Source organism: Amblyomma americanum, chromosome 3 (assembly GCF_052857255.1).
Source record: "Amblyomma americanum isolate KBUSLIRL-KWMA chromosome 3, ASM5285725v1, whole genome shotgun sequence".
NCBI classification, from domain to species: Eukaryota; Metazoa; Arthropoda; class Arachnida; order Ixodida; family Ixodidae; genus Amblyomma; species Amblyomma americanum.
The window spans coordinates 188,621,602-188,640,155 of record NC_135499.1 but is presented as its reverse complement, the minus strand read 5'-3'; the positions used below and the strand labels follow the sequence as shown (position 1 = coordinate 188,640,155).

Sequence of the window (18,554 nt, the reverse complement as noted above, 5' to 3'; positions counted from 1 at the left end):
GGGCTGGGGCGGCGGGTCTGGCAAGAAAGTCTTAGCGCCGAGGAGTTGCCAGCGTCGCTGTTACCGCCGAGCTACAGTCACGACTGATGTGTAGCGACTGATACGTGCGGGCATATTTAAACTCTGTAATAATAGTCTTCGACTCCTCGTAGGGCTGGTTATGCAGGGTCTTCGTACATTGACGAAGCGAACACGCCGACCAGTGCGTTTGTTAACGTGGAGGTGCGTTGAACATTGGCTATACACAGCTCTTTTTCCTTGTCACAGTTGCGTGCCGTTGCACGAACTTCGTCCGAGGAGCAGGTCGTCTGCTGCTCCGCCCTTGCAAATCGAGGCGCATAACGAAACATGCATGCGGACACGCAGAACGCATGGGCGCGAAGCACTGCAAAACATACCGAAACTCAGCTGACAGTTTTAACGCGACAGCGTTAAAGGCCCCGTTCTCCATAAAAGTCCTGCGTCAGCGTCCTAAGTGAAAAGTCGCTCTGGCAGGTGGTGCCCAGAGAGCAACTTAAGAGGCAGGTGCGGTACCTAAGTCACGTGATCTTGCGGCGACACCACAACCTGCCCACCGGATAGTGAGAAAACTGCCCACAGCGGCAGGTAGCAGTTAAATTAATCGTTGGTCGCTCGGGAAGAGCAACCTCTGGAAGGGCCACCGCTGGAAGCACCTGCCATGGACCGCAGGGCAATGGCTCATCGCTTAACCGTTGCACCACTGCGCCAGGAGGGGTATGAGGACTCCCAGGAATTTATAGATGTAATGTAGAGAATTTAAGGGAAATTAACCCATTACGCTATCGCGTCATACCTTTAAGGCGGAGCTTAAGTGTCTCCTGCAATTTTTCAGGATTTCAATAGCCGAACTGGCAGGCATCCGCCTGACATTGGGTCTCCTCGAGCGACCGCGAGTGGCTCGATCGCGCCGCGATCATCTGTGACTTGAGGGCAGAGACCTCCGGCTCGCCGAAGAGAGTTGCCCCACGCTTCTCTCACTTGACGCCAAGTGGGGCGCACTCATCGAGAGAGACTGCGACCTCGCCATCCAGGGGGCGCTCTCCTTTGTCGCAGTAAGCGAGAAGGAGGGCGCGGACAAGCCCGCCAAACACGCTAATTTTGCTAACATGCAAAGCTGCCCGTGAGTGACCTCCTGAAGGCACAGCGCTGTAACACGGTTTTAGAATTTAGGGCGCGCTCGCTGTGGCCTGAAACGTCATTTAGACGCATTAAGTGTAAGCGGTCTGCTTCGTGCGACGGCGCTGGGCTGCTCATTTTTTTTCTTCATCGTGTTGTGCAAAGCGCGCTATCTTATCGCACGAGGAGCCACAAAACCTGGCGCAGTCGAGGCATTTGCTCTTGGAAGACCCGTGCTGCAGTGAAACCTTGTCGCCTCGCGCAAAAAGTCTAAAGGAAGAAGGTGTTCGGCATCTTCCACGAAGACGCAGAAGGTAAGCAAGCGTCAAACTGAATAAGCTAAAGGCGCCGTTTTTGTTCGTTATCTGCAGATGCGGCACACCGTATACTGTTATTCCCGAACGCGCTTCCCAGACACAGGGATGGTATGCATGCTCGGTAAACTTAGGCCACGGGCCAAATTTATTGAGCTTCACCTCTCTGGAAGGTGACAACGAGCCCAGAGAAACCTCTTGGCACCGCGGCACGAGTATCCTGACCTCGAGCGCACGGGGTGTATGCTCTATTACCGAATTCTCCCTGCCTTTTAGTATAGCGCACAATATAGGTGGCGGGTTTACGCAAGCCGATCAGCGGGACGAATTGCTGGTAGATCCCGCCAACTCCTGGGTCTCAAAAGATAAGAAAGCGCCTGCTGATTTTCTCATCAAGATCAATTTGAGCGAGGGCAGTCCGCTGTTTATAATATTTCATTAACAGTCCTTCTTCTGACTTAGCCATATAGATTGTGAAAAATTATGTGACGTCGTTAGGGCTTCCCAATCGAGGCGTGTTTTAGAAGCAGCATGTTAGTGCTGTGGGTGAACCGCCTTAAGGTTCCAGTCACCATGGATAGAAGCTCCCCCAGCAAAGCTAAAAAAAAAAACTTTCTATAACGATGCCGCATTGTGTGCAACGCGGTCAGTATGTTCCCGTAGCAAGCAATACCGCGAAGTATTCATAATATACATTAAAAGAACTTGAGACACCCTTCGTTAGCGGTGGATTTTGCAGACGAGGCCTTATGTTAACACGGCTGGTGCCCTGGAGGCTATGGACACCAGCTTCGTGCGCGACGTACAGCCTCTGTCAAAAATTTGCAGGCTACAAGCTTCGCTGCTAGGCCGTGTATAGGTTTAGTAACTCGTCCAAAACGCCAAAGCAGAGTTGAGCAGACCATTAATTGAATTATCTAGAAACAACAAATATGCTACTCGAAGCACTCGGCAAGGCCCCCAGAAATAACACCCACTGGCCTTTCAGCGTCGGTAACGGCTGATTCTGCCCGGAGAGAACTGCTAACTGCAATCCACTCGTCATTGTGCTGCGTCTCTCTCAGGCGCGCGCGCGCGCGCGCGCGTGTGTGTGTGTGTGTGTGTGTGTGTGTGTGTGTGTGTGTGTGTGTGTGTGTGTGTGTGTGTGTGTGTGTGTGTGTGTGTGTGTGTGTGTGTGTGTGTGTGTGTGTGTGTGTGTGTGTGTGTGTGTGTGTGTGTGTGTGTGTGTGTGTGTGTGTGTGTGTGTGTGTGTGTGTGTGTGTGTGTGTGTGTGTGTGTGTGTGTGTTTCGGGAAGGGCGAAACTAGTGCATGTAGATGTTTCTTTAACAAGCAACCGCGTGCAGGCCGGGACGAAGTTCACATTGACCGATGCAGCACCCGCGTGCTTGGAACAACAGCACCTCTAGCGTGTTGTCGAAACAGTGAGACATGCCGCCCTCCCCTGCGTGGTACCTCGTCGTCCTAGTGGCGGCTCCGCTGCTTCTCGTTGGCGGGCAGATGTTCTTCCGCTGTTCGAGCATGGCCTGCAAGGAGCCCTGCCGCCAACTCGCCTGCAGCCATGGAAGGCTGCTCCACAACGCCACCACCTGCGGCTGCTGCCCCGTGTGCGTCAGGATTTTGGGCGAGTATACAAACTTCCATTCCGCGCCATTTAAAGCTGCTCAAGCGTGCAGTACTGAAGCTCTCTGTATTCATTCCCGACCACTTGGAGGTGTTCGGAATGCTAAATGTGCCCGTGTGCTGTGCAATGTTGCTGCGCAGTAAGCGTGGTCCAAATTCATATTGACGCCTCAAATACGGCAACTCTTTCTCTCGCTTCGTCATTTCACTCTTTATTTCATCCATTCCCTCACGGCGTGGTACGGAAGTTCACCTTTACTGTTATTGGAGACCATAGTCACTGTGGAAGTAATTCTAGTGAACTTGTGCGCGCACGGTTGCCCTCATGAAGTGACTGCATTGAGGGCTTACACCTTCATGGTAGTGCATAGCGCTGCATTGCATTACACTACATCACGACTCGGATTGCGCTGCTGTGAGCTTATCTATACGTGGTCACTCAAGCCATAGCCTATTCTCAAGCTTGTAGACTACAAACATTGGAGAAGTTCTGCGGTGGTCCTCTGGGCAAATGAAACGCGAAGCCGAGGCCCCAGAATCTTGGCTTTCGGCGCAGTGACACCTCGAGGGACTCTTTTTGAGCGTCGTCGACGGGACGGTGGCACAGAAAATGGCTGCTTAAGTCATCGCATCCTAAATTGTTTCACAATAAGACAGACGCTCTAATATAAAAAAAAACATTACGGAGGACGCTTGGACTACTTCCGCGCTTTGAAGGAGAATGCATTAATTCTTTATACATATCTTTCCTTCCTTTCTAGTGACACACCTGCTCATTAAATGCACACGGTCGTAATGCAAAGCAAGGACTAGGTTCACCTTTATTCGCCAAGAAGCAACGCATTTTGTGGGTTGCGTGCTTGCCTCGCATTGTGAAGGTCCTAGGTTCAATTCCCTGCAACTTCGGAATATACTCATTTCTTTGTAGATGACGTCATCTGGAGTTATCTGGACTTTTCCTGTACTCCGACAACGGCGCCGGGTTTCATTGATAATGGGCCATATAATGCTTTCGCATTAATAATGCGCACTTGTAAACTGCACTCCCTACTGTAGGCGATTTAGTTATTTTAAGTTCGCAGCACAGCGCCGCTGTTCGCTCAGTTCGTCGAATTGCTTGCATGGGAACCAGCGTTAAGTTCGGAGGAGGGTCGCGCCATCTGCGCGAGAGGTTGCTCGGGAAGAGAAACATGGGTCGCACAATCCCCTTTTATTGGCCCTCTCAGAAAGAATACAAAGAAACATAAATGAAAGAGAGAGGGATCCCGGACCAGCAACGCTTTACCAGGCTTAAAGCTAATACAAAAAAAGTAAAAGGAGCTAAACGCTGAAAAAAAACTTAATTGAAAGAGAAAGGCAGGGAAATAAAAACAACAAACAAACAAAAAAACGTGAAAACCCAAAGTCACAGAACAGTCAGAGGCACAGATAATGTCACAGGCACAGTTGGTCCAAACACAGTGTCAGGCCACAGCGAGAGGCATCCATCCCCAGCAAAGGAACAGAGTGCGCTTCTCTGTGCAGGATAAATGAGAGTGACAAAGTAACTCATCGGGAATATGTAGGAATTGTGGTGCTTATGAGGCAAACCATTTGAATCAAAAGCAGCAGGGTTATTCAGAAGAGAGGGGTAAGCAATGTCAGATGAGCAGAGAGACTTTACACGGGAAACGAAAGGAGCAGTAAGGAAACAATTCCGGAAGTAATGAATAACATCTTTGCACTACATACCACATGAACAAGTTGAAGATAGAGATAGGTCAATTTTTTTTAAAGTAGAAAGGGAATCTACCATGCCCAGTGAGTAAACTAATAAGAGGACTCGTAGGCAGACGGATGGAAGGAATATTGAGCGTATCAGGAGTCCAGCTAAATAATTCTGTGCCGCCATTATTCTCTTGCCAATAAGTTCGCCATACAAGAAGGAAATAATGGTGTAAACGGGAACGCACGTGACGGCGTGAAAGGGCAGAAGTGTGTAAATGGCCATATTGCCCAGCACTACCGGCAGCCTGGTCGGCTAACTCATTTCCAAAAATTCTGGAGTGACCCCGGATATGAAATAAAAGAAATGGGGCAAGAAAAGACAAACGATAGAGATCTATCCTAATGGAAATAATTTTCGGGTTAAATGAAGTAACTGAAGACAGTGCAGAAAGCAGAGATAGAGAATCAGTGTAGAAATTAACGGGCATAGAAGGAGGGCTATCGATAGCAAAACACAGCAGCAGAATGGAATGCTACAAGCTACCCGGCTTAGGCACTAGAGGGTGCTTCTAAGGATATGCGACGAAGGTATAAAATATTTTGTGTGGAGCTAAGAACAACAAAAGCAGCACCAGCACAGTGATGAGTGAATGACCCGCCAGTGTAAATATGCAATGCGCGTTGACAAGAAAAGGTCAAGGTTTCCTGATAACTAAGTTGAGCAAAAGAAAATTTTAATTTCAATGAGGGATGGTCAGACCAGAGGTTAACTACGGGCTGAATTTCAGACGGGCTGTGATGGAAACAGCCACCTGACAATGCAGTGGCGCATCTCTTACGCTGGTAGTGATGTGCTGGTGCTGGTATGAGGACTCGCCGCCATCTAAGAATGTTAAGTAGAGAATGACCTATTCTGCATACATGGGTATTGACCCACTAAAGGTATCGCGTCATACCCTTAAGGCCGAGCTTAAAGGCCCCCTCCAATTGAACGATGGACGCGTGCTTGCGCGCGTCTACTCGTTGTGACTACGTTAAACCATTTTTTTTTTTCTTCTACAGGCGAAGGCGAAGCCTGCAGAAACAAGGAGATGGCATCGATACCGGGAGGGGAGTGCGGTCCCATGCTGTCCTGCGTCGATGGTAGCTGCTCTAGGCGTGAGCCCATTCAGTTGCTGGTTTACTTCTGTGAGGGGCTTGACCACACGTGGTGCCATTTATTTTCATAGGCGACATTTGTGACCGGACTGCAGAACTGCACTTGAATAACAGTCCCGCTCCGAGCACACCTCGACAACGACGTATAAAGGTCACTCATGTCTCTAAAGCGTACGCTACATATATGGCCATCTTAGTAGCAGTATAGTCACGCTATACAGGTGAGCTTGGAAGAGGCAGCCTCGATAGACGCATATGGCCATACCGCCTCGCATGCGGGAGGTGCGGCGCTCGATCCCCAGTGCCGCCGGGTACCCACCGGTGGTACAATGGGTACAAGATTTCCCCTGGCATGGTGCTCGGTTAGTAAGGATTGAAATGCTTGGGAAATGAGTCTTTGACCCCACCTTGAGTAGTCGAAAAATACCTTGTGCCATGACGCTCTTTGGCCATAGACGCCCTTGCGCCATAAAAATCCATAATCATCAATCATCATCATCGCATATGGCCATATTGAGTTTCTCAAAAGCACCTAGAGGGTGCTGTGGTAGTTCATCTCTATTTCATCCGCCGTACAGAGTCACAGGAATGCCGGGAACGTGTGGCTTCGTACTTGGCCTGGCTACTGTTGGGCACAGAACATAGATTCAGTCGTGCCAGCACGACTCTTCTACACGAAGCAAACATCCGAGTAACTGCGTGAAAGATTCCATACGTAAATAACACCGAACATTCGCTTGCGTTAAATTTATTGAAGAAGTGAAAAAAATAATTTAATCCGCGCGCAGAAGAGGTCCTCGCGGCACTGCTACGAATCCGCAGCAGAATCCACGTTTTACGAAACCTCATCTTCCCGGCATTCCCGCGGTGCATAAACGGCTGCGCCATTTTTCTCTATAGGTAATTTTTTTAAATTCTCTGCAGACAATCGGTTCGAACGCATGTTTGCAGCATTTGCTTTCAGTGTTCGTAATGTGTACCTCCAAAGTATCATCACTCACGGTTTCACGTCGTCCGCTAACGTACGTTAGCCTTGAGAGTATGAAAATTTAAACTGGGGTACCCATGCAGTGTACATAGGGAGCGAGGGTGCTCTCAAGCTTTTGGAACAACCAAGCTTATATTGTGCAACGAGCAGGCATTGGACGTTGATTTAGGAAAATGACTTTTAATTTTGGGCAATACGATGAGAATGTTACGGAAATAACCTTTGCAGTGTGTTTCGGTGGCGCAGTTCTCTATCTGCATCCGAAAGCTCTGAGTCACTGTGACGTTTATAGTTTGACATATCAACGTTCACGCTGAAACGTGACTCAGTTGAATACTGTAAGTTAAAACCCCGTAAAATGGGAGTAACTGCACCCCTTAGCCCTCACGACTGTGGTTGACGCCCTTTCGCCAGGGGGAGTAACGGTGAGAGAGTACCAGTCGATATCTTGAGGGGCTAATAGTTGTGGAGACGAATTTCTTACCCAAAATACTAACTCCTGTGGCATTTTCAGTTCCCTTTGGTTTGAGTGTCATTTCACGTGAGTCATATCTATCAGCCTTTCAAAGTAACAATGCGCGCTCGTAATTCTTACAACCTTTGTCAGTAAAGTTTCGAGGCTGATTTATTTTCTTCTCTTGAAATGATTCCCCAAACAAATGTTGGTGCGTATGTGTAGGGCCATCATTTCGGGCTAACCTGAGCTATTTATGTTAATTGCTGTGGCAGCCGCTAGATGGCAGATGTTGAAAAATACGTTTTTAGTAGTCGTCTGCGCATTCTACTGTGAGTGAATGTGGAGAGATGGTCGTCCACCTCGAACAGCGTGTAAACATAAAATTATGTGTGAAGCTTGCCAAGACAGTCACACAGACGTATGAGCTCCTTCGTGACGCGCACGGCAACGAGACATTATCGCGGGCGCGAGTTTTCGAGTGGAACAAGAGGTTCGTTCCGGGGAGAACGTCGGTGGCAGACGACACAAGGCAGGGGCGCCCTTAAACCTCACGGAATGAAAACAACGTGGCTCAGATGAGGGAAATCGTACAGCAAGACCGCACCATTATAGACCGCATGCTATCAGATGTTCTCGACATTAGTAAGACAACATGCCACCAAATTTTGCGTGAGAACTTGGGGAAACAAAAGCTGAATGCCAGATTTGTGCCGTGCTCCCTCACACAGGACCAGAAGGACATGCGGACATCAGTGAGCGCTGATGTGCTCTCCGAGGCAGAGAAGGATGCTGCATTCATCGACAGCATCACTGCTGAAGACGAAACATGGGGCTTTCAATACGATCCTCAAACAAAGAGGCAGAGTGCCGAATGGCGGCCCACAAGTTCTCCGGCGTCGAGAAAGGTGCGGCGACAGAAGACCGAAACAAAGACGATGCTGATAGCTTTTTCGATGCCAGAGGTGTCATACACCACGATTTCGTCCCACAAGGGCAGACGGTGAATCGGGAGTTTTATATCCGCGTGCTCCAACATATGCGTGATGCACTGCGACGCCGTCGTCCTCACTTATGGGCATCTGGACAATGGAGCCTTCTCCACGATAACGAAAAATCCGCACACTGCTCTCAGTGTGACAAAATTTCTCGCCAAGTACAGCATCACTGTACTTCCCCACCGCCATACTCGCCTGACCTCTCCCCATGCGATTTTTTCCTGTTTCCTCGTGTGAAGAGAGCCTAAAAGGTCGCTGGATGGGGAGCGTGGAGGCCATTCAAGGCGCCACGAAAAATGAGCTGACAGCCCTGTCAAAAGAAGCGTTTTCCAACTATTTCCAAGACCTCAAGAAGCGTTGGAAGCTGTGTATAGACTGCAAGGGAGACATATGATTTCAATGTTAAACGCATCTTTTTAAATGAACTCGGTCTCGGAAATTTATGGACAAAGGTTGTATAACGACCTCTAGTGTAGACAACGCAAGAAAAAGTCTTTGCTCAACACCAAACATCACATTTAACACTTACACAACTCTATGTGCTTTGCACTGCAGCTTGCTACCGTACTTAGATTCGATGTTAGCTCATTTCGAAGCACACGCTTGACGGGAGTTTTGAACTAATCTGCTAACGACGCCACAGAAATTTTTTCAAGCGCTGTCCGCACGATAGGGGACCCTTTCGAGAGACAAACAGCCGGCGTCGCAAATTTGAACGAAACCAGCTACACTGTCTCCTCTTTCATGTTTCTTTTCTCCCTTGCAGCGGAGAGCAGAGCCTGCGTCCGAGACCTGTTGAGGCAGGAACGTCACCAGGGAGACTTCGAGTCACCGTACGGTGGACCACGCCCCGACTGTGACGACTACGGCGATTATCGGCCCACACGCTGCAAGAAAGGACTCACGTGAGCCCAAGAACTCGCCGCTCTGAGCCAAAAAGGGCTAATTTTACCCATTCTTGGCTCAGAGTGAGCGGGCAAAGGTGCCTTCATATTCACTTGAAAAGTATGCGGTGACTTAGTAATAGTAGTAGTGGTTTATTGTTAAAACAATGATAAAAAGGAAGGAAAAGATTTTTGCTAGCCCCGCCATATGCCGTCATTACGGGAGCCACCTGAGCTGCGGCAGCGGAAATAAAGGAATAGCAGGCAGACTGCAGAAGTGAAATGGAAGAGGTGAGGGGACAGGCAGATAGAATAGGGGGCAGAGAGGTACTATATACAAGTATCCTATTTACACAATAACACATGCACAGGTCGAGCGCCTGTGATATGTCCATGCGGTGACTTGCATTAATTGCTTCGAGCATTCATCTGCACCTACAGACGCTGCTGCCGCTTTCTGGTGAGGACTTAGTGAGATAGTTTTGTGTTTTGTCGCAAGATGGACTCACCTGAAGAGCAATAATTATTGGGGGGCTAGTTGGTGCATGTTTCCAGAAAAGGGTTGTAGCGCCGAAAAGGACAACACATAGCAAGCGAGACGGGACAGGCGCAGCTTCCAACTGTTTCTTCACCGCGAATGCGAATGAATATAAGGACATCAACAAGGGTAGCAAGAACCACACATGCGCGCGAGGGTTGTTCAAAAAGAGTGGAAAAAAAGATAAGTATGGCACACAGGTGTCTCACCCCCGTGTATCTAAAAAGCAGTTTCATTTTTATAAATGATAATAGATGGGGTACTAACAGAATCACTACAGTTGATTTTGATATAGAAGGCCTCCAACAGTTCACGGGCTGTCTGGTCCTTGCTTCTGTTTAAAACCTTCGTTTGTTTCAGCCTTGCTGCACACTTAATTAATCTTTCTTTATTCTCCGCAGGCTTTACGATGATGCAGCAAATGTGATCCAGTACCATTTTGTAAATCCCGATTATGTTCCGCTAATAGGTCGTTAAAACAGCGGCCGGTTTGGCCGACGTACTTCTTTCCGCACGTGAGAGGAATCTGACAGACGACTCCCACGGCACATTTAACAAGCGGAGCTGCATGTTTCTTTTTATATATTCAATTTTGTTTGCCTTGTTGGGATCAGTTTTGACGCACAAGGCAGCCAGCTTTTTGTAGCGTTAGCTACATTGCGGTAGCATTTCGAGACTTCAGCGCGCCCCCAGTGACTGCGTCGCCACGCTTTCACGTGGTTGGTCACGTGGTGCGGAGCAGCTGCCCGCAGCGCGACGCCGTGGCTGATCACGTGGTTCGTCAGATGGTTGGTTACGTGGCCATCCACTTGGTGCGAAGCAGCTGCTGCTGGCGGTGGCTGGCACTCGGCCAGCTGTATCTATCGCGTCACTCCAGGTTAAACCAGAGCTAAACCAGCGGCAATTTTTTGGGGGAGGAAAAAAACACAGGAACCTTGTATTTTGTTGCCACATGCTTCAAATTGTGCGCCACCTTATGGGTGTACGGGACGACAACCGGTCTACTTTTGCGTTAGGTGACTTCATCCTGATTGCCTTTTTACTACATTCTTTTTTCAATTTTCTCAGCAAAGCTTCAGCTACTTCGCTTAAGATCGACGTTGGAAAGCCTGCGTTTTCCAACTTTCGAACCTGGGTTTGAAAGCTCTCACCCGTCGTTTCCTGCTAAGACATCTTAATAGTTTAAAAGTCGAAGACACGTTTTCTTGCAGGAACTCTCTTGATGTTAAATTTTTGCACGAGAATAAGTCTTCAGGCTATATGTCTTATATTGACATTGTTCTGTTCTATTCTATCCCACAGACTGAGTTGTTAGCCGCTGTACAGTCGTTTTTTGAAACGAATGGGGCGGTTTTCTTCCAGAACGCTGCCGGTGTTTCTGTTGCGAATTTCTTGGAAATGTTAGAGTATTACTTGTCTTGCACTGTGGTATCGTTTGAAGACCAGCTGTTTGTTCAGAAAAGGGTAATTTGCATTTCTTGCGGGGCTCCTGTGCTATGTAACTTCTTTCTTGCGCAGCTGGACAGGTCATTGGCGGATACTTTTGACGAAGCTAAAGTGCTGAAAACATTTAGATATGTTGACGATTTTTTAATTATTTTAAAGAAACAGGTTCCCTCATCTTGCCCACAAACAATGACGAACTTTTACCTGGCATTAAACTACTTGTAAAAGGTTTGGACTTCACCCATGAGCTTGCCCAACAGGTGGACGGCCTCTCGTTCAGTGCGCCCAGCTAAACTCCTGCGGAGGAGGCAGCGACCGCCCTCGCAGCCTCCCATCTCGACTCTAAATTCGTCCTCACAGACTCTCGCGGATCCTGTCGTAACTTTGAGTTCGGTTGGATCACTCCACTTGCTCACCAAACTCTTCGCCACAGCACTCGCGACGGCGATCCAACTCATCGCTCAATCATATGGGTCCCCGGCCACCAAGGCATGCCAGGTAACGAAGCCGCCCATGAGGCAGCCCGCGCACTCACTTACCGGGCACCAGGCGTTCCTTGGGAGGACCTTAACCCAGATCACAGCCCTATTCTTTCTTTTAAATATATTACTGAGCACTATCGTGCCGAACACCGGCGCTAACCGGTTCCTATGAAGGGACTGGGTAAAGCTGGCTAACGAACTCTCCTCAGGCTCTTTACAAACACCCTGCTGTGCCCAGTGGTTCTCGAGCACTTTGATTCTTCTTTTGATGACCGCTCCTCATTCTGTAAGGAGGTGACCGACACCTTTCACATGGTTTGGGCATGCGGGCAAAATCCTTCTCTCCCCCCCCCCCCCCATCACCCCTTCCCTTCTCGAGAGGACTGAGAGGCGGCTCTGCTCGGCTGCCAGGAACTATATATCGGCCCAACAGGCCCTGGTTCGGCGGACCTGCGCAGCGGTCAGGACCAACGGGGTCCCGGAATGAGGGACTCCGCCTTGTATTGTAAGGGGCGAGACCCACTAGGGGCCTCTCCCCGAGCACCTCTCTGTATATATATCTAAATAAATGCTTTTCACCACCGCCACCCAAGGCAATAGATTGCCGTTTTGGGCATTGACATCACCATTAAAGACCAAAGCTTTCGTTGGATGTATCGCCCTCGCGCGCAATAAGAATTATTGACCTATGGTTCTTCACATTCGAAGGCTCTAAAGCGCGCCATTGCTCAGATGTGCCTGGAAGCGTCGCTGAAGAAATCATGTTGCCATAAAGCGGGGGAAAGCTTTCAAACCCAGCTTCGGAAGTTGGAAAAGGTTGGATTTCCAACGTTGTTCTTAAGCGGAGTAGGTGAAGCTTTTCTGAGAAAATTGAAAAAAGAATGTAGTAAAAAGGGCAATCAAGATGAGGTCACCAAACGCAAAAGTAGACCGGTTTTCATCCCGTACACCCATAATGTGGCGCACAATTTCAAGCATGTGGCAACAAAATATAATGTTCCTGGGCTTTTTTCCACACCAAAAAAACTGGCTGCCTTGTGCGTTAAAACTGATCCCAATAAGGCAAACAAAACTGAATGTATAAAACCTTACCTGAGGTAAGGTACGTTACGAACAAATGATAGTGCGCTGATTTGAAGCCGGTGTTTTGGGGAGATTCAAATCAGAATGCCATTAACCTGAAATATTCTTGGTTCATGCTCCCTATTGTGTGCATGAAAGTATATAATCCTTTATAGTGCAACTTTTTTTGTTCAGGGTTACGAAAGAAGATATGGCCACCAAGCAATATGACATCCCGCAGTAAAGATAGAAGTCTGTACAGGCCGTTTTAGCATTCCTAGCGATGTCATCGTTGCATCATCTGCCCTGAGCTAAGTGTAACTGAGTATTGTAAAAAGCTCGAACGCAGATAACATTTCACAGCTAGGAGAGCTAAAACGGTGTGCTAAAACTACCGCGCATCAGGATACTGCAGGCGCTGGGAACAAATCTGCCGGATTCTTGCTCAACCACTGCTTTGCACACTTGTGTTCATGGCACTGGTGGTTAGAACAACCATTAAAATGATCAATGGCTGATACAGCAATCTTTATAGTCCAGCAGCCTGGACTGCGGTCGAACAACACACTCATTAAACGCCGAAATTATCCTTTTGGGTGAACCCTTTTTCCGAGAAACACTCCGTTTGATACATGCATGTACGCACTGCGTGCGAGATCAGAGATGCGATCTCCAGTTTCAATTTCGTGCATGAGCGAGTTCGAAATGAAACAGGTTTAACCGATAGAATTAAATTAGTTTTAATAAGAACACGACGAAGTTAAACCCTTGTTGCTGTCAAGAGTAACATTCATGGTTGCGAGCTTTACATACGGCCTGAAATGATTTTCCGATGCAGATGCAACTGCGTGGACAAGAAAGGCCAGCGGATATTCGGCACCGCCATTCATTCCCAAGCTAGCGACATGCACTGCAGTAAGAGATCCGACTGTGAAAACTCTCTCGTTCATATGCTACAGTAAAAGTCAGTAAGTTACGATTCCATGCATTTTTGCGAAATGATACCCAGGACCACATCCCCGTTATGCACGTATTCTGCCGCTTCTGTAAAGACATCACTTCCACAGTACGTGAAAGAGTTTCAAGAAAATTATGTTACACATCTGAGTTTTTTTTTCTTTGCTTCCTATGAAACTGAGCTCCCTGCTAACTACGTGTCACATTCAAGGGATACCCAGCCCGCTGTGGACAACTTCGTAACACCTGAGGACAGTAGCACAGCCCACAGTTGCTCCTTCATGTACCTTGCATACCATTCGTTGAGTTCCTGGTATGGCACTGGCTAGTTTCTTATGAAACTAAAGCTATACGTTCCTGCACCTCTTTCCCGACCCGTCGCTCGGATGGGACGTCACCCCGTCGCACAACCATCGTAATACATCAGCGCTCAACTGTGGCGAAGTGATACGCTGCAGTCTGTGAAGCCGCAGGATGGCGCACTCCAAGGAGAGCATAACGTTTGGAAAATGGCGATGATACGGTCATAGCCTTCGTAGAAGGCATGTACTGTAAAAGAAAGGTCATATAGTAGCCTGTTACGGCGACAAGGCTTTGAACACATTGGCTGTATGTGATGTCAGATCTCAAGAGAGCCCTCTGTTGTTCCTTGGTATTGTAAAACCACACCAAAAATTAGGAGGACACTTAAGCTCCGCCTGCAAGTGTTAGACGCCGCAGCCTTAACGGTTTCTCTCCGCATACAGTCGCTGTTCTTCGTTCACATTCACACATTCATGACAATTATCACGGGACAGTTTCCACGTTCTTGTCTTCGAGCTCTTCCACGCTGCATTTTACGCACATAACGTTACTCCGATTAGAGTCTAACCAGTACCCTTGTACCTCAACTCCTTGTACCTCAACCAAGCCAACGTGCCTAATGCATAGCAGGCGACGCTGCGAAGGCTGCCGAAGTAGTGCGTACGCGAAACCATATTACTGTGCCACTTGTCATTCGTTCATCTCGAAGCCTCGCTTAGGTTTTGCTCGAAAAACAAAGAGCGGTATAGAGCGAAGTGGTAGCACTGACAACTACTGCCGAAGTTGTGAGGCGCTCACTACTCGGACCCCGTGGCTGTAATATTAACTGAGTGTGGACTACTTTTTTATGTGCGGATGGAGCAAGGGCGATTCGCCGCGTATGAGAAGTAATTCTTGATACCCGCCGCGGTGCCTCTGTGGCTACGGCGCTCGGCTACTGATCCGGAATACCCGGGTTCGAACCTGACCGCGGCGGTTGCTTTTCGATGGAGGCGAAACGCTAAGGCGCCCGTGTGCTCTGCGATGTCAGTGCACGATAAAGATCCCCAAGTGGTCGAAATTATTCCGGAGCCATCCACTACGGCGCCTCTTTCTACCTTTCTTCTTTCACTCCCTCCTTTATCCCTTCCCTTACGGCGCGGTTCAGAGAGAGAGAGAGAGACAGAAACAACTTTATTGAGCCAAGCTAATTACGACGTCTTCTTAGACGCCGTCAATGGAAGTGGTTCCCTCTTCACAGGACTCATATGCTTCCCTAGCCGCCTGGCCCCTGGAGATCAGGACGAGCTGGTCTTCCAGGGCGGGGCTGGTCAGCAAGGTCTCCCATCGCTCTGTAAGGGAGGATGAGGGATGGGGTGGGGTAGTGGGGCACGTAAGAAGTGGGCGGATTGCCTTGACGAAATCGCATACTCCAATGACGTGTTGGAGCGTGCCTAACTGAGTGTTGCAGAAATTAAATTCCTTCTAGTACCTTTCCGGGTACATCTTGTTTTGAAGGTAAGGGTGCAGGAAGTATCCTGCCTGTATCTGCCTGTAGATGGCTTGCTGTTCTCTGCTAAGCGATTTGTGAGGATCGGGGTAACGTCGCCTCTCCGTCTTGTAATGGTTCGTAAAGTACCTATAACTAATTATGGACTGTGGCGCACCTTCCTCTACCTGGTGATCCATCTCTCGGGCGAACTGCTGGGCAAGTTCATTGCCCTCGAGCCCAGAGTGAGCCGGTGTCCATATCAACCCAACTTTTCTTTCAGGTACGTCGCGTTTACTCTTGAGAATATCTAGTGCCGCAAGAGACACCCATCCTTTTCTGTAGCTGTTATACGCCTTTTGCGAGTCAGTGACAATTCTTCCCACTTTGGGATGCGGGAGTGCTAGCGCTATGTTCTTCCACCTCCGGAAAAAACGTCTCGATGGAATCGCCGGTTACGAGCCCATCCCGCGTCGTAACTGCCAGCGTGGCTTTCAATGTAACGGGTAACGAATCGTCTGTGAAGAGAGTGACCCTCTCTTCCTCTATTTGATCTAAAGCCTACGTCAAGGCCGCTATGCGAGCCGCTCTGCGGCCGTCGTTACGACCCGGCCTCATGTTTCGAGGCAGTGGCTTACTGTCGATTTTATGCGCCCACAACCTGGGTAATGGCCCCGTTTCCTTCCGGTCTGCCTCTTTCCAGCCAAACTTGGCAAGAACGCGACGTCCCGCCAAAGTTTGACTGAGCCAAACTCTTTGATTAGACAGATGAGCTTCTATTAACTCTTCAACGACGTTGTTCTTGGCCATGCTGGGAAGCTTGTCGGTCGAAGAATGCTTCGGCATGCCCAGCGCCATCTTGGTTGCCTTGCGTATAATGACGTTCAATTGGTCCCTGTATTTGCTGAGTAACTTGAGGTACGGCGCCGCGTGAACGATGCGCGACGTCACGAAGGCCTGGACGAGCGTCAGTGCATCGTCCTCCTTCAATCCTCTTTTTCTGCTCTTGACTCTTCTGATCATGTTCAAAATTTGTTCCGTTGAACCCTTGATCTTGTTGATCGACGCCCCCGCCTTGCCGTTGGTCTGGAAGATGACGCCCAGGATACGTGCTTGCGTGGTTGGCGTTATGTTCGTCCCGTCGATGGTGACGCGCGCGTTCTCTTGATTCCTTTCTTTGTTCTTGGGTTGATAACGAGTAACTCCGACTTCTGTGGCGAGCAACTGAGGCCGCACGATTTAGCGAGCTCGTGCACGGTTTTGCTACTTTCTGAAGGGTCTCCTCCATCCAACTCTCCGACCCTGCCCTCGACGTCCACACAGTGATATCGTCTGCGTAGAGAGCGTTATCTATGCCCTGTAGAGACCGCTAAGGGGCCGGTGAGTGCGAACGCGCTTCGCATCGGCTCTGTAAAAACACGGCGATTTCGTCCGAATTTCGACCCACGCAGTGCCCATTTCTTCACTGCACCGTTCGTAAAGGTGAGCGCTACCATCTGTTCAAGTTTGATGGCCATCGGTCTCCCCTAAGTGGGCCCACGGGCCGAAAACCGCCCTTTGCCGATCAGCTGCCGCACTAGGCTTTGCGCCAACGTGCGCTAAGCCTAAGCCGCTTCGAGCTACCCTACATTTACAGTATGGCGGTCGAAGTGATTGGAGAGACCATCAACCCAAAGGACTATGATCCCAGGGACTGGAACCATATCCTGAGCTTACCCGCCCATCAGAAAGGAGCATCGAAAATCCAGGATCAGGTAAACGACACCACCGGCTCACGACCTGCAGATTACGTACACCAAGCGTCCCAGCTGCGCGTGACGCGTCTCGCAGCGCAAAGGTCGTAACGCCAGCCGCGGTTGCCTGAGGATGCCTACAAGATAGCGTTTCGTTCAAACGAGGGACTTACCTTAAACGACCTTCGACCGCGCCAGCTTCGCCTGGCCCTGATAACTGCAGCCAAGGACCTCCAAGCCCCAGACGCCACCAACTTGCGTATCCACTCCCTAAACAACACCTGCACGATGAGTACTCCGCATCAAGCCGACGCGCTACACCTGGTCGCCATCAAACAAATCTCCATTCGAATCCTACGCCGTCACCGCCTACGCCACCAACCCCCCTCCCACCCCCCACCCCCCCCCCCCCGGATGGTGCAGTGAGAGCAGTAATCACTAACGCCTACTGGGAAGAAACCCCAGCACAAATCCTTGAAGACCTCATCACGGGCAACCCAGGCGTCCCCATCATTGATGCACGCCGCATAGGACAGACCCGTTCGATCCTCATCACCTTCCGGGCGGGTCCGGTGCCCCGAACCATCTCCTACGCAGGCGGACTTCACTGCTGCATTTTATATAGAGGACACCTGGATGCTTGCACAAACTAGAAAACCAGGGCATCACGCGAATGTGTGTATCCTTCAGCGTACGCACAACTGTTCAAGATACGGTATCCCGCACCCCCGAGAGGACACCCCGACATGCACCCCAGCCTGCATACTCTGTGGAGGCGCCCACATGACGGGTACTAAAGGTTGCAAAGCGAAGGGACGCCGCTCCACCGCTTCACCCGCTTCACCGCAACAGCACATCTCTCGCGCACCGGAACGAGACGCGGACCGCGCCAGCGTTCGTCGCTCCAGCAAGTATCGCTCATCGTCTCGTTGCCACCAGGACCAACAGCCTCCACAACTTTCCTGGGCGGACAGGGTAGCAGGCAGCAGACTCAAAGCTACCAGCAAGACCTCAACCCCCCGCCCACACAGGTCGACCCCCGTGACCGGGAGCTTCAGGCCCTTCGAGAGGAGGTGAGTCGTCTTACCTCTCTCATCAAGACCCCCACCTCCACCCCTCTACCGTTTCCGCCAATAGTCCCTCCCACGCAACCCAAGCTGCTACCTCAAACACCCACTGAAAACATGGAACAATCTGCCTCCCAAATCCCCACCTCACCCCCACCCATGAAAAAACGCACAACAGAGCAACCACCCATCACACAGACTGACCTTCAATCCCTAGAGGCCCGCGTGGACGCTAAA

General features: G+C 49.7%; 1 protein-coding gene across 4 annotated transcripts in view; it reads left to right on the top strand.

The window, feature by feature from the left end:
• The first annotated feature begins 1,340 nt into the window (after window positions 1-1,340).
• Window positions 1,341-18,554, top strand: part of LOC144125677 (nidogen-2-like) — a 34,900-nt gene continuing 17,686 nt past the window's right edge. For 2 of the 4 annotated variants that reach the window (XM_077659271.1, XM_077659268.1), the window contains exons 1-5: window positions 1,341-1,451; window positions 2,827-3,073; window positions 5,842-5,937; window positions 9,144-9,282; window positions 13,628-13,704. In XM_077659271.1, coding sequence (XP_077515397.1) covers window positions 2,881-3,073; window positions 5,842-5,937; window positions 9,144-9,282; window positions 13,628-13,704 — 505 coding nt within the window. In that variant the 5' untranslated portion in view covers window positions 1,341-1,451; window positions 2,827-2,880. Of the gene's footprint in view, window positions 1,452-2,795; window positions 3,074-5,841; window positions 5,938-9,143; window positions 9,283-13,627; window positions 13,705-18,554 lie in introns of all 4 variants that reach the window. The other 2 variants (XM_077659270.1, XM_077659269.1) reach the window with 2 other exon arrangements.